Consider the following 21,372-nt stretch of genomic DNA (forward strand, 5'->3'; position numbering starts at 1 on the left):
TGGCATATTATGTAGGCTGTGTACTGCCTGTGGATTCTTTTCATAGGAAATCTGCCATGAAAGTTATTCTGCAAATTCTCTATTAATGTCCTCAAAGGACCATTGGGAGGAGCTAGGTATAGTAGTTGAAGTTGGTATAGAGATGGGTGTTTGTGGTATTTCTTGAGTTGGTTGTTTGTGTTTTGAAGCACCTGCTAAGGTACCCTCCCTTTGGGAAGCCATACCCCTTTCCTTGTGGAGTGTACTACCCTTCTACTTGTGGGAATGGTGAGTCTTGGAGGATGGATGGCTTTAGGAGGAATGTTTTTCGACGTTCTTCCCTTAAGGAGCATCTCTTGGACATGTTTTTGGACCAGTTTGGATAAGGTTGACGAACTGGTGCTTTTAGCAGATTTCGACGTTGGAGTAAAATGTTGAAGCTCGGCATAAAGACAGGCCGAAGCTGCGTCCTCCAACACTCGGATTTTTGCCATTATATTAGGCACGGCGTCCACGTTGCGTTTTTCACACGACTTTGGGGCCTGTCATGTGGCGATCTAGAATGCCAAGAGGACAGGGAGCTTGTGGACCTGCCCCTTGACACTGTGGCCGTATGGACGAAGGTGTCGTCGACTTTCGGCCACAGGGTATGTGTTTGGTGTGTGTTGCACTGTGTGTGTACCGCCACCGGGTGCCGTCCCCGTAACACAGAAGCCGGCCTGTCTATTTGGGTCGGGGGGCTAGCACGTGGGAATTGATCGGTTCCCCATCGCCTTTGTCGTCCGAAAAGATGGCAATGCTGCTATCACTGGAAGCACCCTCCACGTCCACAGCGGCCTCGGCCTGCATGGCGTGGTGGGCCCAACGCTTGGTCTTTCGGTCCTTTAGCGTTTTCGGCTTGAAGAGTTTACAAGCTAGACAATGGCCCTCGTCGTGGTGCCATGCAAGACAAAGGTTGCACACCCGGTGCTTGTCTACCCAGGGGAACATTTTATTGCAACTTGGGCAAAATGTAAATGGGGTGTTTTCCATAATTAGATGGAAAGGCAGCAAGGCAAAAGTAAAGAGTTTAAAGAGGGATATGCATTCTCTTAGTAGAGCCCTAAGAAATGTCCTCTCCCGCACTCTCGCTGCTGTGTGGGCCAAGGCCCAGGGCAGCCTTCCAAGGCCTAAAGGGTGCATCAAATCAAGGTCTTGTCGGAATATTCGTCGTTTCCACCGCCGAAGATGTTGTCGAAGTCATTGATTTAAAGAATAGAAAGAATAACTAATTATTTTTCAATCAATGGTGTTAGCCAATCTAGGAAATCCCTGAGTAAGCGTCTGTCAATGATGGTGGAAGGGACCTCAATGTGTGAAGGACCATGGGTACAGTGGACATCACACTAGGGGTTGTATTACTGGCACGCCCTGTCGACGTCCCTTTTCGAGTTTTGTAATACTCCACAGATTCCACTATGATGGAAGGCTCTGCATGGGCCATTTGAATAGCAGGCCTCAAGTCATTAAAGATAGTTTCACAGGTATAGGATAGGTCGGATATCACTTTATCGATTTCCTTTCCAAGGGAACCTTTTAAGGTTTTGTTATTGGCAAAAAGAGGTTGTTGTTTGAAAACTCGTTTGTATGGGTGTTGGATAAATAAGAGATTTGTAGTAGCAGTGAAACAATTCATGAAAGTGTGGAAATCTAGGAAAAAAACAACTATCGAGGATTGGATTAATGATGTGATTGTATTATCGGAATTTGAATTAGTTCTGTCCAAGAAACAGGGTAAAGAAAGGGATTCTTGGTCTTTATGGAAATCTTTCAGTGATTTGTATGGTAATGTAACACAGGATGAAGGAAGTGAGGTTTGAGGGTTTTTTTTGTATCTGTTTGTGGTGTTTTGTCCTCTTGTCTATAGGTCATGGCATTGGGTTCATCTTGATGCTCAGATGTTTTTGGTTCATGTTTAATTATTTAATTATTTTCTCTCAAAGAACTTGTTCACTCATGCTATACATTTGACTCTCATTTGGTTCGTGTTCTTGTTTTTCTCTTTATTGCTTGTTTCCATGTATCTCATTCTGAGAAATGTTTACTGTAATGGGTTTTATGGGAAGGTTTAGAGCTGTTTTTGTTGTTCTTCTTATGCTATTATCCTTCCATGTTTGAATTTGTTTGGAAATTATAAATAAAGAAGATTAAAAAAATAGATACTTTCACAGCAAAAGGCACACATAAGACACACAAGCTTCATAGGTACCTTAAATTTAGTAGGCCTCAAGATGGAAGGCTATACATGGGCCATTTGAATAGCAGGCCTCAATTCATTAAAGACATTTTCACAGCAAAAGGCAGTCAGTTCAAGAGAGTGCGTGAAGAATGCGCTGGCAAGGCCAGCAGCCTTGAGCACGGTGTAAAGTCGTGCAGCGATTGGTTAGAAGTATGAAGTGAAGATATTTCCCAGGCACAACACAAGGAAACATGACTTAATTAGACTTGCTAACAGAAGCAGGGTCTGCGAGTTCAAGGGGAGCCATGTATGGATTGGCTAAGAATGAGAATGCTCAATCCGGTCCCACATATTCAGCAAGTGAAACAAACAACTACTGAAGGTTCTGCCCATGTTCTGAAAACTAACACAAGGTCACAGCCCTGGCGAGGACAAGACTATGGGCAGAAACATGCACAGGACAGAGTCATTCAAACAGAAGAAGCACATTGCCCCCTGTAGGAAAACATCCACCTAGGAGTGGAGACACATACAATGGATGACAATCTCTCAGCCCAGAGAGGACTCAGTATACAGGGCTAAGGAGGGTCCAAAGGCGATAGTTCAACACAGAAGAAGGCAATATATGGTGTACATCGATTAGGACACCTCAATGAATTACAGAAACGATTTTAGCCACAGACTAAATGTCCATACAGTGGTAAAAACGCACATATTTCCAACAGATGCACAGTCCCAGAGCAAAGGGCCGAGAGCACATCACATGAGGCCAGGCACAGACACCCGAGGAAAGAGAGACGTTACAGGCTTCTAATGAGAGGTTGCAATAATATGCTGCCAGGCACAGAAACCCGAGGAAAGGGAGGCGTTACAGGCTTCTAATGAGAAGTTGCAATAATATGCTGCCAGGCACAGAAACCCGAGGAAAGGGAGGCGTTACAGGCTTCTAATGAGAAGTTGCAATAATATGCTGCCAGGCACAGAAACCCGAGGAAAGGGAGGCGTTATAGGCTTCTAATGAGAAGTTGCAATAATATGCTGCCAGGCACAGAAACCCGAGGAAAGGGAGGCGTTACAGGCTTCTAATGAGAAGTTGCAATAATATGCTGCCAGGCACAGAACCCCGGGGAAAGGGAGACGTTACAGGCTTCTAATGAGAAGTTGCAATAATATGCTGCCAGGCACAGAAACCCGAGGAAAGGGAGGCGTTACAGGCTTCTAATGAGAAGTTGCAATAATATGCTGCCAGGCACAGAAACCCGAGGAAAGGGAGGCGTTACAGGCTTCTAATGAGAAGTTGCAATAATATGCTGCCAGGCACAGAACCCCGGGGAAAGGGAGGCGTTACAGGCTTCTAATGAGAAGTTGCAATAATATGCTGCCAGGCACAGAACCCCGGGGAAAGGGAGGCGTTACAGGCTTCTAATGAGAAGTTGCAATAATATGCTGCCAGGCACAGAACCCCGGGGAAAGGGAGGCGTTACAGGCTTCTAATGAGAAGTTGCAATAATATGCTGCCAGGCACAGAAACCCGGGGAAAGGGAGGCGTTACAGGCTTCTAATGAGAAGTTGCAATAATATGCTGCCAGGCACAGAACCCCGGGGAAAGGGAGGCGTTACAGGCTTCTAATGAGAAGTTGCAATAATATGCTGCCAGGCACAGAAACCCGGGGAAAGGGAGGCGTTACAGGCTTCTAATGAGAAGTTGCAATAATATGCTGCCAGGCACAGAACCCCGGGGAAAGGGAGGCGTTACAGGCTTCTAATGAGAAGTTGCAATAATATGCTGCCAGGCACAGAACCCCGGGGAAAGGGAGGCGCTACAGGCTTCTAATGAGAAGTTGCAATAATATGCTGCCAGGCACAGAAACCCCGGGGAAAGGGAGGCGTTATAGGCTTCTAATGAGAAGTTGCAATAATATGCTGCCAGGCACAGAAACCCAAGGAAAGGGAGGCGTTACAGGCTTCTAATGAGAAGTTGCAATAATATGCTGCCAGGCACAGAACCCCGGGGAAAGGGAGGCGTTACAGGCTTCTAATGAGAAGTTGCAATAATATGCTGCCAGGCACAGAAACCCGAGGAAAGGGAGGCGTTACAGGCTTCTAATGAGAAGTTGCAATAATATGCTGCCAGGCACAGAAACCCGAGGAAAGGGAGGCGCTACAGGCTTCTAATGAGAAGTTGCAATAATATGCTGCCAGGCACAGAAACCCGAGGAAAGGGAGGCGTTATAGGCTTCTAATGAGAAGTTGCAATAATATGCTGCCAGGCACAGAAACCCGAGGAAAGGGAGGCGTTACAGGCTTCTAATGAGAAGTTGCAATAATATGCTGCCAGGCACAGAACCCCGGGGAAAGGGAGGCGCTACAGGCTTCTAATGAGAAGTTGCAATAATATGCTGCCAGGCACAGAAACCCGAGGAAAGGGAGGCGTTACAGGCTTCTAATGAGAAGTTGCAATAATATGCTGCCAGGCACAGAAACCCGAGGAAAGGGAGGCGTTACAGGCTTCTAATGAGAAGTTGCAATAATATGCTGCCAGGCACAGAAACCCGAGGAAAGGGAGGCGTTACAGGCTTCTAATGAGAAGTTGCAATAATATGCTGCCAGGCACAGAAACCCGAGGAAAGGGAGGCGTTACAGGCTTCTAATGAGAAGTTGCAATAATATGCTGCCAGGCACAGAACCCCGGGGAAAGGGAGGCGCTACAGGCTTCTAATGAGAAGTTGCAATAATATGCTGCCAGGCACAGAAACCCCGGGGAAAGGGAGGCGTTACAGGCTTCTAATGAGAAGTTGCAATAATATGCTGCCAGGCACAGAACCCCGGGGAAAGGGAGGCGTTACAGGCTTCTAATGAGAAGTTGCAATAATATGCTGCCAGGCACAGAACCCCGGGGAAAGGGAGGCGTTACAGGCTTCTAATGAGAAGTTGCAATAATATGCTGCCAGGCACAGAACCCCGGGGAAAGGGAGGCGTTACAGGCTTCTAATGAGAAGTTGCAATAATATGCTGCCAGGCACAGAAACCCGAGGAAAGGGAGGCGTTACAGGCTTCTAATGAGAAGTTGCAATAATATGCTGCCAGGCACAGAAACCCGAGGAAAGGGAGGCGTTACAGGCTTCTAATGAGAAGTTGCAATAATATGCTGCCAGGCACAGAAACCCGAGGAAAGGGAGGCGTTACAGGCTTCTAATGAGAAGTTGCAATAATATGCTGCCAGGCACAGAAACCCGAGGAAAGGGAGGCGCTACAGGCTTCTAATGAGAAGTTGCAATAATATGCTGCCAGGCACAGAACCCCCGGGGAAAGGGAGGCGTTACAGGCTTCTAATGAGAAGTTGCAATAATATGCTGCCAGGCACAGAAACCCGAGGAAAGGGAGGCGTTACAGGCTTCTAATGAGAAGTTGCAATAATATGCTGCCAGGCACAGAAACCCGAGGAAAGGGAGGCGTTACAGGCTTCTAATGAGAAGTTGCAATAATATGCTGCCAGGCACAGAAACCCGAGGAAAGGGAGGCGTTATAGGCTTCTAATGAGAAGTTGCAATAATATGCTGCCAGGCACAGAAACCCGAGGAAAGGGAGGCGTTATAGGCTTCTAATGAGAAGTTGCAATAATATGCTGCCAGGCACAGAAACCCGAGGAAAGGGAGGCGTTACAGGCTTCTAATGAGAAGTTGCAATAATATGCTGCCAGGCACAGAAACCCGAGGAAAGGGAGGCGCTACAGGCTTCTAATGAGAAGTTGCAATAATATGCTGCCAGGCACAGAAACCCGAGGAAAGGGAGGCGTTACAGGCTTCTAATGAGAAGTTGCAATAATATGCTGCCAGGCACAGAAACCCGAGGAAAGGGAGGCGTTACAGGCTTCTAATGAGAAGTTGCAATAATATGCTGCCAGGCACAGAACCCCGGGGAAAGGGAGGCGTTACAGGCTTCTAATGAGAAGTTGCAATAATATGCTGCCAGGCACAGAAACCCGAGGAAAGGGAGGCGTTACAGGCTTCTAATGAGAAGTTGCAATAATATGCTGCCAGGCACAGAACCCCGGGGAAAGGGAGGCGTTACAGGCTTCTAATGAGAAGTTGCAATAATATGCTGCCAGGCACAGAACCCCGGGGAAAGGGAGGCGCTACAGGCTTCTAATGAGAAGTTGCAATAATATGCTGCCAGGCACAGAAACCCGAGGAAAGGGAGGCGTTACAGGCTTCTAATGAGAAGTTGCAATAATATGCTGCCAGGCACAGAACCCCGGGGAAAGGGAGGCGTTACAGGCTTCTAATGAGAAGTTGCAATAATATGCTGCCAGGCACAGAAACCCGAGGAAAGGGAGGCGTTACAGGCTTCTAATGAGAAGTTGCAATAATATGCTGCCAGGCACAGAAACCCGAGGAAAGGGAGGCGTTACAGGCTTCTAATGAGAAGTTGCAATAATATGCTGCCAGGCACAGAAACCCGAGGAAAGGGAGGCGTTACAGGCTTCTAATGAGAAGTTGCAATAATATGCTGCCAGGCACAGAAACCAGAGGAAAGGGAGGCGTTACAGGCTTCTAATGAGAAGTTGCAATAATATGCTGCCAGGCACAGAACCCCGGGGAAAGGGAGGCGTTACAGGCTTCTAATGAGAAGTTGCAATAATATGCTGCCAGGCACAGAAACCCGAGGAAAGGGAGGCGTTACAGGCTTCTAATGAGAAGTTGCAATAATATGCTGCCAGGCACAGAAACCCGAGGAAAGGGAGGCGTTACAGGCTTCTAATGAGAAGTTGCAATAATATGCTGCCAGGCACAGAAACCCGAGGAAAGGGAGGCGCTACAGGCTTCTAATGAGAAGTTGCAATAATATGCTGCCAGGCACAGAAACCCGAGGAAAGGGAGGCGTTACAGGCTTCTAATGAGAAGTTGCAATAATATGCTGCCAGGCACAGAAACCCGAGGAAAGGGAGGCGCTACAGGCTTCTAATGAGAAGTTGCAATAATATGCTGCCAGGCACAGAAACCCGAGGAAAGGGAGGCGCTACAGGCTTCTAATGAGAAGTTGCAATAATATGCTGCCAGGCACAGAAACCCGAGGAAAGGGAGGCGTTACAGGCTTCTAATGAGAAGTTGCAATAATATGCTGCCAGGCACAGAAACCCGAGGAAAGGGAGGCGTTACAGGCTTCTAATGAGAAGTTGCAATAATATGCTGCCAGGCACAGAACCCCGGGGAAAGGGAGGCGTTACAGGCTTCTAATGAGAAGTTGCAATAATATGCTGCCAGGCACAGAAACCCGAGGAAAGGGAGGCGTTACAGGCTTCTAATGAGAAGTTGCAATAATATGCTGCCAGGCACAGAAACCCGAGGAAAGGGAGGCGCTACAGGCTTCTAATGAGAAGTTGCAATAATATGCTGCCAGGCACAGAAACCCGAGGAAAGGGAGGCGCTACAGGCTTCTAATGAGAAGTTGCAATAATATGCTGCCAGGCACAGAAACCCGAGGAAAGGGAGGCGTTACAGGCTTCTAATGAGAAGTTGCAATAATATGCTGCCAGGCACAGAAACCCGAGGAAAGGGAGGCGTTACAGGCTTCTAATGAGAAGTTGCAATAATATGCTGCCAGGCACAGAAACCCGAGGAAAGGGAGGCGCTACAGGCTTCTAATGAGAAGTTGCAATAATATGCTGCCAGGCACAGAACCCCCGGGGAAAGGGAGGCGTTACAGGCTTCTAATGAGAAGTTGCAATAATATGCTGCCAGGCACAGAACCCCGGGGAAAGGGAGGCGTTACAGGCTTCTAATGAGAAGTTGCAATAATATGCTGCCAGGCACAGAAACCCGAGGAAAGGGAGGCGTTACAGGCTTCTAATGAGAAGTTGCAATAATATGCTGCCAGGCACAGAACCCCGGGGAAAGGGAGGCGTTACAGGCTTCTAATGAGAAGTTGCAATAATATGCTGCCAGTTAAAGCAGCTCAAAGGGTGAGAATGGTAAGATGGTGCCAATGTTTAATTCTCAAGAGAACAGGATGCAAAAAATAAAATTGTTGCCACACTGTTCACACTTCACAATTTCATTGGTCAATGACCGAAGCGGCCCACCCCAGGATGACCTCAGGAGCCCCACCAATCAAATATTAAAAGACTGAACGAAATATAATAACATGTTGATTATCCAATCAGAAGTCTGTGAAACTAAATGGTACCACCATGAAGTCATTAGTATGATGTAGCTACCAGAACCGTCATGAGGGATAGGATAGGCCAATAGAGCTAGGGATTGCATAGATTCCCCTATAGAGCAACCATGAATGACCAATCAGCGAACAGTATTTTCAAAGTATTCTGAAACAATGTTTTGCAATGTCACTCTACTTTGTACTATAGAACACCACCATTTTGTATTCCTCGTTTAATGATTTTTCAAATTATTCCCAGCCATGGCTGCCTGTAATAAACATTGTTTTTTCTTGCTCCTGCGCACCTTGAATTATTTTTATTATTGATTTTTGTGGCTTACCCTACAAAAGTAAACAATAATTAATGCAATACATTAAATTACATGTGAGTTCTTAGATGCATCCTTAGGGCTGATGCCTGATTAAAGTGCTTGCCACAATCTCTGCAGCCATAGGGCTTCTCTCCGGTATGAATCCTCAGATGGCTGCTCAGAGATGTGGAGTGGCGGAATCTTTTCTTGCACTCTCTGCATTCATAGGGCTTCTCCTTGGTATGGACCCTCCGATGCATGCTCAAAGTTGAGGAGCGATTGAATCGCTTCTTGCACTGTGTGCATTCATAGGGCTTCTCCTTTGTATGGATTATCTGGTGAGTGTTGAGATGAGATCTCTGAGCAAAGAGCTTCCCACACACTGTACACTGATAAGGTTGCTCCCCTGTATGGACTCTTTGATGGATGTGTAGATATGAACTCTGAGTGAAGGTTTTGTCACATACCATGCACTCAAATGGTCGCTCCCCAGTATGGATATTCTGATGGTTGTAGAGATAGGCGCTCCGACAGAAGCTTCTATCACACTCTGTACACTGGTACGGCCTTTCCTCCATGTGGGATCTTTGATGTATCCTTAAGGAAGATCCCTGATTAAAGTGCTTCCCACATTCTGTGCATTCATAAGGCTTCTCCCCGGTATGAACCCTCTGATGGCTGCTCAGAGTTGAGGAGTGGCTGAATCTTTGCTTGCATTCTATGCACTCATAGGGCTTCTCCCCGGTATGGCTCCTCCGATGCCTTCTCAGCGTTGAGGAGTGACTAAACCTATGCTTGCACTCTGTGCACTCATAGGGCTTTTCCTCAGTGTGAATTCTCTGATGGCTATCCAGATGTGGCTTAAGGATGAAACTTTTCTCGCACTCCGTACACTTGTATGGTCGCACCCCAGTATGGATCTTCTGATGGGTGCACAGATGGGACTTCAGAGTGAAGCTTTTCTCACACTCTGTACACTGGAAGGGTCGCTCACCAGTATGGCTCTTCTGATGCTGGTGCAGATTTGAGCTGCAAGCAAAACTTTTCTCACACTCTGTGCACTGGAATGGTTTCTCGCCTGTGTGGGATCTCTTGTGTATAATCAGAGTAGATATGTTCTTGAATCCCTTCCCACAGACATTGCAGGTACACGGTTTCTCCTTCGTGTGGGTACTCATATGGAGTTTGAGTTGGGAATTCATGGTAAAGTGCTGATCGCAGTATGAACATCTTCTTGGGCTCCTTTGCAGGCTCTCTGTTTCGGTAATGTCCCCATTTTCTGTTGAAAGAAGCAGAGATAGGTATTATTTTCTGTCATCATACAGCCATTAAATCAATCAATAGACTTAGGCCCTTACTGTGAGTTTGGCCTGTGTGTTTCTTGCACGTTATGGATTCCAGCTCTTACACTACAGCATATATTGTCAATGCACCCATCTCGGACCAGCCCCAGGAACATTTGATATTGGGCTTATAGGAATATCAGCATCTCTGCTCCCCCTGACTCCCAGAGGGCCATTTAGACACTACCAATCAAATGCATGACTCTGGAATTTCAGCCAGGCCTGACCAGAAGAGAGACCATTCTCCGAGGAGCCTTGAGCCACTGGCAGGAAATCAGAACAGAGGGACAAGGGGATTCTTCCAAGAGGACTTATTATTGATATAGGCCTTCTACGACAGGTCCATCTAGATGGGGGCAGAGCACGAGAAGTAGCATAAAAGGGCAAATGCGCAAATCTTCATCTCCAGAGTTAATGAAGGTTGGGGGGAAAAGCTTCTGATGGTGTGAAAGTACAGGTTGAATAATAGGAAGCAATTGCAGAATAGGTCACATACATAAACGTGAAACCTGAATTCACTGTAATGAAACAGAAGTGAGTTCAATGCTTTTCACTGACAGGTTCTAAAACCACCCACTCTCCTAGTACTGGCAAAAATATTAAAATTAAAGTGAAAATCAACTTTAGTCTTCGCATTGCCCTAGATGTTGCATAAACAAAAGACAAAAATATATATTTAATAAACATTTATTCTAACCTTAAGACACATATAAGAAATATGTGCCATGGCAAAAATACATATAATAAAGAAGGCGCTGAACCACCAGCAGTGATCAAACCGGTATATTCATATCATCATAAGTCACGTGTAAAGCACCTTTTACCATTGGTATGGTCCCAACGCGCTGCAGGTTGAACACCCTCTGGGGCCAAAGTCCATGTATGAGAAATGAGTCAGGGGATTTTACAATGCGTATGTGCATTTTAGCCAAAGCAAAGTTGGGTAGGGGTGGCCAGGTCCCTACTAGCTACCAATGTCGAGCAGGCAAGTGGATGGGTGCTAGTGAAAGGTAGCCCAACTTACTGGGGTACTCCTAATCACGCTCCCACCACAGTAAGAGCACCTCTTGAGGGAATTAAGGCCAAGAGTCATCTTGCAAGGATAACAAACTTTAATCTGTACAAAGATGAGAATGGGGGGCAAACGACTCTGCCCCCCCGACCAGCATTTTGTCCTTCTTCCCTGGCAGGCTCCTTCCGACTGATGGCAAGCAGGCACCTTTATATACTGTTCAGCTTGGTCACTGGATTCCAGCACAGCTCATCCAAAACTGTTCTTCTTGCCTTACAAGGGATTCTGCAGTCTCCATTCTTGCATGGCCAGGTTACAACCTACTTAACATACTGCTGCCTCTGCAGGAATACATTGTAGGTCTTGTTTAGCATCATTTTCTATATTATAAACCTTTATATATAAACACACCGTCCCGCCATACTCTCAACACTTCACTCATATACTCATATGTTATCTGGTCCAGTAATTCTCCTCAAAAACCTTTTTTCCATACTACTCCGTATGTCGTGTATTGAATATTTTTTAGTCTGCATGGGCTTTTGATGGACAGGGAATGTCAATCCACAAAAACCAAACACCCCTTGAGGGTCCGGAAATGAATGATAATTGGTTGGCCGAAGACCAATCGCCTCATTTACAGTGTTAAGAATATATATTCATTCGTTATTACGTAGCTATTATTTCAACTAGAGTGAGGCCATTTTAAGATGACCAGAATCGCCATTTTATTTTCTCCCTCTGCTCTCTCTAACGTTGCCACTTTGCCTCATGTAAAACTGCTTTGCTGTAGATATTATTTCGCTTCAATGGTCCAAGGCTAAGAAACATGTTGAAACATTACACTGGAGAGCCAGACAGAAATGCCTGATTCCCTCCCTCACATATCGTTGAAGACAGGGAGCAAGGCATTTAATCAGTACACGAATGCCAGCGAGTCTCCTGAAAGAATAGCAATGTACGAAACTAGCATTTAAAGAGTTGAATATTCTCTTCTTTACGGCCCCCCTTTCTGAGCCCAGTGAGGCCCCGGAGAGCAGGCTGACCTCTAGAGCGAGAATCGAAACTAAGAGATAGTGAGTTCTGGTATGTGCCAGTCTCCTACGCGCAGCTTGCCCATGAAAAACAGAAACGCTGTGTTCTCACAAATAAAGAATGGTGTCTGTAAAATTGAAGATTGAAAACCGTTACTAAATATGGTGGTCTAAGGTGTCATATTTGTCACACTGGTCAATCATCGCCTCTAATTCAAAGGGAAATGAATTGGGGGCGGCATCATATGTGTCATACTGTGTCATTGCTGATTGTAAGGTGCTCGTTTTGTATATATGTAACTGATGTACGTTTCACTTCTCTTGCGTCCCCCGAGGTCTGTTAGACACACGTCGCGGGGCATGGGACCATTTGGCCAACTGGGACTTCTTTGTATTGCAATAAACCCTAGATTTTGGGAATGGAACCTTGTATCTGGCGTATCTATTCGAGTGTGGTGACTGTGCCTTGTTTCCACATCCGAGGGTCCCTCAGGGGCCCCTTCAAGATGGCGCCCGAATAGGGACCCTCCCCCACTTGTTCCATCATGTACGTTGCAAAATAAGGAAGGCGGTAAGAACGGCGAGGACGGGAGCGATCGAGCCGGGATCAAGAGGTGTACGGGGCACCCCTGGGAAAAGCGATGAGAGACTCCTTTGCAGATCTGCACACCGCTGATCCCTGATCGATGTTCCTGGCCAGCGAACAAGGAGGCGAGGGTCCCAAAACGAGGCAGAGCCGAGATACGCAGACACGATGTCATTGGTTGCGTCAGTATACGGACGAATTGTGTCTTGAAAAGACAAATTGACTAATCAGGTGAGTTGTGCCCCGATTCGTAAGTAATCCTGATATTGGTTGAGAGTTGATTTTGCAAAATCAAACACCCAGAGTACGTTTGATTAGCCAAGGGAAAGGTTAAAAAATGCCTGGGGTATTGTCCACCTTAGCAGGATTTTTCCGCTACGCGAACAATCTTTGGAAACTGGCCAGGAAGTACCACCGGGAGGAACGCCGGCTTATGATATGTACGTAAAGTATGGTATGGGAGCGATAATGTTTTGTGAAACTTGGCATAAACAAACCAGAAAACAGGAAAATCTTCAGTGGCCGAGGGATGGGAGTTTTGAGATGGAACGTATAGATAACCTGGAAAAGGTGTTGATAAGTAAGAGAGCACGCCCTGGGGCACTTGATAATCTCCGGTTCCGGAAGCACCTCAAAACCTTCCTCTTTGCTTCTGCTTTCTCTCTCCCTCTCCCCTGTTAAATTCTTCATTGTAACTGCACTGAATCTACAACTGGGCCACTCTCTCCGACCTCGGTCCTTGGCCCAGCCACTCTCCACTTGCACTGCCTCTCTGGCAACCCCTGCACTGCGGGACTGTCTCTGTATCCCTACAGCCCCCCCTCCCCAGCACTTGTCTGCACTTACCTTGCACTTGCCACCAGCTGGCCCTATTATTTATTTTTTATTCTACTTACCGTGTACTGCACTTCCCTCCCTCCCCTTCCCCTTGCACTTTTCCCTCCTCCTACCCCTGCACTTTCGCGATCTAAATGACACCTGGCCTAGTAGGATCGTTGTCTGTCTTCCCCTTGTTCCCCCTCCCTGCCTCGTCGCGCCTTGAAACACTTGTGTATAGGCGCGTTACAAATGCCATATCATATCATATCATATCTTAGGGACTGGAGGAGGGAAGCAATGCTCTGATTTAGAAGAAGAGTGAAACATGCGCGCAGGTATAAGTCAAAGGCGGAGAAAGCTGAGGAGAAGGAGGAGGAGGAGTGGAGTAATAGCTTGAGAAAGACAAGACGGTGCGATGAATTAAGCATAGAAAAAATATATCCACAAAGAGAGCTACACTCATCGGACAAATTAATAAACAAAATTTTAACTGAAACAAAACAGGGCCTGAGGAGTGAAACTAAACAGACTACGTCAGTAGCCGTCGCTCAACCCCATCCCGTTGCTCAGCCCCTCCCAACGCCAGCACAGCCACAGGTTGCATCAGACACTGCACTGCCCACTAGCCAGCCAGCCCCGAGTGTTTCGCAATAACCACAGCCCCAGCAGACGTATCCCACTCTCACTGCCCCCTCCGTACGTCCCGATCAAGAGGGTGCCACTGTTCCGACTGCCCCTCCCATGAAAGGAATTGAGCAGAATGAATGTACGAGAGTAACTCGCAGCGCGATCAGTAAGGAGAGAAAGCGTGAGCTGCAAGAACAGGTGGAATATACGAGAATGATGGGGCATCCACGCTAGCGTCACTGTATGACTTCAGAAGGAATAACGAAAGACAGATATTGTTGGAATGCATGGGGGAATATTTGTCGGGACAATGGAAAAAGTTAATTGGGAAGTGACCACCGCAACGATTGTTGGATTTGAATGCATTAGCCCGTTGTAGAGGGAGAGATGAAGAAATAGAAGAGCATGTGAAGCAACTGTTTGAAATAAAGAATGAATTGGATGAAGAGTATTCTGAAGTACTCGCCACACCGGGAAATAGGAGAAAGAATATTGAGAGAGGCAGGAAGAAAGCATCAGGACTGTATATGCAGAAATCTTTGCCGCCACCAGGACAGATAGGTGATAGACAAAGATTGCAGGTGTGTGTGCGGGAAACAATGAGATGGATGTCAAGCCCTAGGACTTCGGTAGGGGAGATAAATGAGATATGTAATGAGTACCCTTTGCAAATAAGAATAGAAGCTCTGCGGACGATAGTAGGGGTGTTACTCCAGCAGATAGCAGGACACAACAGGGGAAGGGGAAATGCACAGAGTAGGGGAAATTCGAATATGCATGGAGGGACTTTGGGATTAAACCAATGTGCATACTGCAGAGAGGAAGGACACTGGCGGGCACAATGTCCGCATTTGCAAAATAGAGGCGGATATAGTCAGAGAAGGCCTCACAGAGGGCACCCGGGAACAAATGGTCACAACAGAAATCATATGCAGCAGCACCAGACTAATCCTGGGAATGGTGCACAGAATCAAGGCCAGGCTCTGAATCAAACTACTCAAAGTCAAAATCAGCAGGGTGTACAAATGGGAAGTAGAGGGAGAGGGGGGGACATTTTTGATAACCAGACAGGTGCATACTATAATAACAGTGGTGACTACACATCGGATGATGTGTTGTTACCCCAATAGGACAGCCCAGGACAGGGGTCGGACCCAGTGTCAATTCCCGTGAATCAGAAAGGACCCTACGTAGAGAGGAAAATTGGGAATGAAGAGCATAGATTCCTCGTAGACACGGGGGCACAAAAGTGCTCGATAGATCATCACTTGGTTCCAGACATACCTCTGTCAGGGCGACAGAATATCTCAGTAGGGTTTGCAGGTACCCCAGTAATAAACCCCGAGTCCAAATCAGTAGCAGTGACAATGGGGCCTTTTACTGAACATTGTCCATTTCTTTTAACAGAGCATTGTGGGGAGAATCTTTTAGGATTAAACCTATTGAAAAAACTGAGTGCAGTTATACATTGTTCACCAGATGGGGTATTTTTGACTATTTCTCCCCAGACTATGCCGACTTCTGAATTTGTGGCAGAACCTTTATCAGGGGAATTCAGTAAGGTACCAACTTGCATTTGGGCCGTGAATGACAATGATGTGGGATGCTTCAAAATAGAGCCAGTAAAAATTACATTAAAAGAAGGAATAACGCTACCACATATTCCGCAGTATAAAATTTCAGCAGAAGGAGAAAAAGGATTGAAAAGCATTGTTTCTGATTTGGTGAAATTGGGAGTGATTGAGAGATTACAGGTAGTGTATGTAACAGTCCCATTCTTCCCGTGTACAAGAAAGGGGGTAATGAGGTACCGTACCGTTTCATAATTGATCTCCGTGCACTGAACAAAGTGGTAGACCCCCAATTCCTGTTAGTGCCAGATGTCACTACGATTTTGTCAATGATCCCTGCGTCAGCAGAATACTTTAGTGTTATCGATTTTTAAAAAACGCTTTCTTCAGCATTCCAGTACACAAAGAAAGCAGGTATTTATTTGCTTTCACTCTAGGAGGACGATCATTCATATTTACTAGCATTCCACAAAGCTATACTGAAAGTCTGAATATATACAGTAGAGCATTGAAAGAACAGCTAGACATGTTAGAATTACCAGCAGACTGTGTGTTGCTACAATACATTGACAATTTACTAATCGCTGCTGACACGGAGGAGATATGTAAAGAAGGTACTGTTCTATTATTGACTCATCTAGCTATGCATGGCCATAAAGCAAGCCTAAAGAAATTCCAGTACTGTCAGAAAGAAGTAGCTTATTTGGGTTACCTACTTTCAAAGGAAGGGAGAAGATTAACGCCAGAGAGGATAAAGAGTATTTCTGGTATTCCTATTCCAACAACACAGAAAGGTGTGAGAGCGATAATAGGGATGGCTTCTTATTGCCGTCAATGGATTATAAACTTCGCTTTAATTGTGAAACCAATGGTGGAATTGACAAAAAAGGATGCTGTGGTGCCTTTGCAATGGAATGAAGAATGTCAGAAAGCATTTGATTCGCTAAAAACCATTTTGAGTTCTGTTCCAGTTTTGGGCACACCAAATTATGAAAAGGTTTTTAGGCTATTTGTGCATGAGAATGAAGGATGCGCATTGTCTGTCTTAACACAGGAACAAGGTGGAAGAAATAGGCCGTGCGGCTATTTTACTTCTGCGCTGGACCCTGTAGCGCATGCACTACCACGATGTTTGTGAGCTGTTGCAGCGGCTGCTGCGTCAGTGAAACAAACAGAAGGGATGGTTTTGGGGCACACCTTAATTTTAATGGTGCCACATGCCATAGATGTTCTACTCAATAGAACGCAGACGCAACACCTCACCTCTGCTAGATTGACTAGATATGAAATTATATTGTTCGCGCCCCACTTCCAAATTATGAGGTGTAGCGCTTTGAATCCAGCAGAATTAATGCCAATGCCCGGGGAAAACAGTGGTGGGACTGAATTGCCTCCCCATGATTGCCTAATGGTTACTGAGGAAGAAACAAAAGGGAGAATTGATCTGAGTCACACACCACTAAAAGAACCAGAAGGCGAACTGTTTTGTGACGGCTCCTGTTATAAACTACCTGACGGCACATCAACTGCCGCATATGCTGTTACGACATTAAAAAGCGTTGTGGAGAGTAAAATAATTCCTTATAACTTTGCCCAGGCAGCAGAGATAATTGCCTTAACAAGAGCTTGTGAAATTTCAGAGAACTTGAGCATAAATATCTATACTGAGAGCCAGTACGCCTTTGGCGTAGTCCATAACTTTGGCCGATTATGGGCCGAGAGAGGTTTCTTAACATCCCATGGGGCTAGAATTCAACATGGCCCTCTGATTGTGCGATTGCTGTCTGCACTTACGTGTCCAAAGCACCAGGCAATAGTGAAATGCGAGGCGCATAAAAAGGTGACATGTAAAGTAGGAGAAGGAAACACATTTGCAGACAAGATTGCGAAACAGACTGCCACTGATTTGAATACAAAAATGTTGACAGTACAATCGGAGGAAGAAAATGCATGATAGAAAATGGAATTGTGACTGTTAAAGAAATGCAGGCGGAAGCTACCACCGACGAAATACAGGGATGGGCCAAGGGCTCTGCAGAATTGGATTTGGAGGGTTGCTGGGTGGACAAGAAAAGCAGGAATTGGATGTCGCCAAATGCTTATGTAAACGCAATGGTTACAATGGCTCACAGTCCCACACACATCTGTGCAAAGAAAATAGTCCAACATTTAGCCACAGTCTGGGAAAATCCCCTCATAAAAAAGAATCCCGAGAGGTTAGTACAAAACTGCATTACGTGCCTACAGCACAATGTGGGAAAAGGAACAGTGACTCCAACAGGAAGTTTCGGACATCCCTCTATGCCATTCGAAGTGATCCACTTTGACTTCATAGAAATGGAGAGATGCCAAAATTTGAAGTACGTTCTAGTGATCATATGTGCATTCAGCAAATGGGTGGAAGCATATCCCTTGAAAGATTGCACAGCTATGAGCACGGCAAAAGTAATGCTAAAAGAGTATTTCTCTCGTTTTGGTCTACCCCGTGTCATATGGTCGGACAATGGTCCGCACTTTGTAGGTGCAGTGATACTGCAGATTTGTGCAGGATTACAGATCGATAAAAGATTCCATTGTTCGAGACATCCGAGTTCGGCCGGTCTTATTGAACAGCATAACGGAATCCTGAAGTCCAAAATCAGCAAGATCTGTGCAGGCAGCAAACTAAGTTGGGTAGATGCATTACCAATAGCGTTACTGTGTATGCGAACGTCAGTGCAGGCCAGAACTGGGCTCTCCCCCTATGAAATCATAATGGGCCGGCGAATGTGTGGTGCGCACCCCAGCCTAGGAGAATGAGAGAGGTAGAATACCCTGTACTCAGCATTTACTGTAATCTGTTAGTAAAAAAACTGTGTTTGATTCATCAGCAGGTGCAGGAGGCATTACCGGTGCGGGATACTGGTTCAGGACATGCATTAGAGCCAGGAACCTGGGTACTAGTCAGAAACAATGAACGGAAAACATCACTGGCACCCAGGTGGCATGGGCCCTATCAGGTACTTTTCACCACGCAGGCAGCACTACGCGTGGATGGACACAAGGCGTGGATTCATGCCACGCACGCCAAGAAAGTCCCATCGCCATTCGACATGTCAACTGATCGGGACAAAGACCAGAAGGAGACAGCAGCGGTTCCAGAAACGGAAAAGGTCGTTGCCAGTCCTTTGCCACAGAAGTTGCCTGATCGTGAAACAGAGCCTGATGAGATTGCCATAAAAACAGAAGAGCAAAGAGTGCCTCAACGTTGTCCAGCAGATTCTGCATCTCTGCTGGCCGACATCAAGCGCATAGCTCTGTGGCGCCCACCATCTTCTGTTGCACCACAGCCTGCATTGTCGCTGGGGCACCCCTCATCATCTGCCATTGTGCCCCAGGCTGACTCCAAGCTCGGGCAAGGAAGTTCACCCGCACTATTTGTTGATCACACGGTACCAGGAGCAAAACGGTACAACCTGCGGAGCAGAAAGAAGGAGTGATCACATTTTCATCTCTTGGTGAATTTCTTGCCTCTGTTTCCTATTTTCGGATGAAGTGGGAACCGGAGGCCTAGAGGAGGGTGGCGTAAGAGTTGTGCAAGTTAGACAGCTCACGAAACGCAACTCCTCGGGGCTAAATCCATGTTTCAGGAACCCAAGTGAACAAGCGGGGCGCACGTGGTACAAAGGAGGCTGCTCTGAAACTCTAGGGCAATGCGAAAATGCACGAAGGCCTTGCCAAATGAAAAAGCAATCCAGGAAGATAGCAAACTGGCATAAAAAGATTGTAGACATTGATTGAACTCTGTCAACATCCTGGGAAGCACATGAACAAGAGATATTCACGACAAGCACAGCAGAAGAATAAGGAAGAAAAGAAATGTCTGAACGAGCAAATGCCCCCTCCTGCACCAATGCTGATAGCGAGTTAAATGTAGTACATAGAAAGGCGGAAAAAGGACATGTTAAAAAGAATTGTATGCTGGGTCTAACCATAGTAATGTGCATAATGAGTATATTAGCCCCAGTGTTGACCATATCAGTGTTATGGTACCTAGAGGAAATGCACCCTCTTGAAGTACTCTTGCCCATTATGAACATTTCCACAACAGAAAGCCCAGTCCATGTGATTTCCTATACCTTGTCCCCAATGGAAGAGAGACATAGGGAATGATATGGGAACAACACATTGCTATTAATAATGAATATGACACACTCAATCCTAAGAAAAAACAATTGCTGGGTTTGTGCCCATTTGCCTCAACATGGTGGCAAAGGAATAGGATGGTATGTACAGCCCCTGCCATTGACTTCCGCATGCTATGCCTCTCTAAGCGCCCTATACTATGGGAAATGGAACAAAAGTGAAACTGGTCAACTAGATAAAACAAATATGCATGAATTCGAGGAAGTGATTATGAAAACGGTGGGTTGCTCCATGTTCCATAAAAGACGATTAATTACACCAGCAATAATGCCACAGGATAGATTGTCTGTACCTTATAAAACTTCTGTGATCACGTTCCACATGAACCCACAGGGGAATACAAATGCGGAGCCCCCTTCCTATACAGTAAATTATAATCCACGTTCTGTCCCTTTTTGTTTAAGAAAGATGGGCTCCTTTCAGGTAGGGACATTCACTAGATGTAGGAATATAGCACGCCTTGATAAAGAAGTGGAACCAATATATGTGGGAGATCCGGTATATTTTATATGTGGAGAAAAAGCGTATCCTTGGTTACCTAGAAACTGGGGGGGGCACTTGTTATTTGGGATTCCTATTTCCTGGGGTGTTTCTTTCAAAGACAGCGGATATTGCCAAACTAAGTAGGTCACAAACTCAACGGAATAGTATGGATGGGTTCCTTGCAGAAGACATAGCGAAATCATTTGTACCATTTTGGGGCCAGGCAATAAACTCTTATAACATAAGACGACTGTCTAGGATATTAGAAGAAACAATAAATGGAACAACTGACATATTATATAATATGGCTCTCGAGGAAAAAGGAATTAGATTAATGTCACTGCAAAATAGAATGGCTCTTGATATAATCTTAGTTGATCGCGGCGGTGTTTGCACAATCGTGGGATCAGCGTGTTGCGTATTTGTAAGTGACTCCTCCCCCACGATTTTTGAGGCGATAAGAAAATTGCATGTGTTAAGCTCTGATCTCCACCCCCCTGAAGGTGGCTGGGAATTGAACATAAACTCCTGGTTCTGGGAAGTGTTGCAGTCCTGGGGATGGACGCTATTTGCAATCCTAGTAGCAATCCTAGGAATATTCGTAACATGTTGTTGTTGCATACATTGTCTCCCCATATTATGTACTGAAATTAGCGAAGAATGTGTACAAATGATGAAACAAAAAAACATTACTAAATCAAGCACTTGCCATAGTAATGAATCTGAAACCATTAAAGAATTCATGGCAATTGATATTGATAATAATAACGAGGAGACAACAAGTGTACATGAGTCAGAATTTGAATCAGATTCTGAATCTAATCCAAATACGTGGTCGGAAGAGGATACAATGTATGGATGAGACGTTTGGCATACGGCCAAGAGGAGGAGTTGTCAGTCCAGAAAAATCAAACACCCCTTGAGGGTCCGGAAATGAATGATAATTGGTTGGCCGAAGACCAACCACCTAATTTACAGTGTTAAGAATATATATTCATTAGTTATTACGTAGCTATTAGTTCAACTAGAGTGAGGCCATTTAAAG

At 45.7% G+C, this 21,372-nt stretch overlaps 1 protein-coding gene across 1 annotated transcript in view; it reads right to left on the bottom strand.

The window, feature by feature from the left end:
• The window catches only part of LOC138489514 (zinc finger protein 658B-like), a 573,438-nt gene that overhangs the window by 290,481 nt on the left and 261,585 nt on the right, over positions 1-21,372 (bottom strand). The window contains exon 3 of the mRNA XM_069617256.1: positions 8,916-9,946. Within this exon, the coding sequence (XP_069473357.1) occupies positions 8,916-9,946 (1,031 nt within the window). The remainder of the gene's footprint in view (positions 1-8,915; positions 9,947-21,372) is intronic.

This window comes from Ambystoma mexicanum, chromosome 9, assembly GCF_040938575.1.
Source record: "Ambystoma mexicanum isolate Mex_15411 chromosome 9, UKY_AmexF1_1, whole genome shotgun sequence".
Classification (NCBI taxonomy): Eukaryota; Metazoa; Chordata; class Amphibia; order Caudata; family Ambystomatidae; genus Ambystoma; species Ambystoma mexicanum.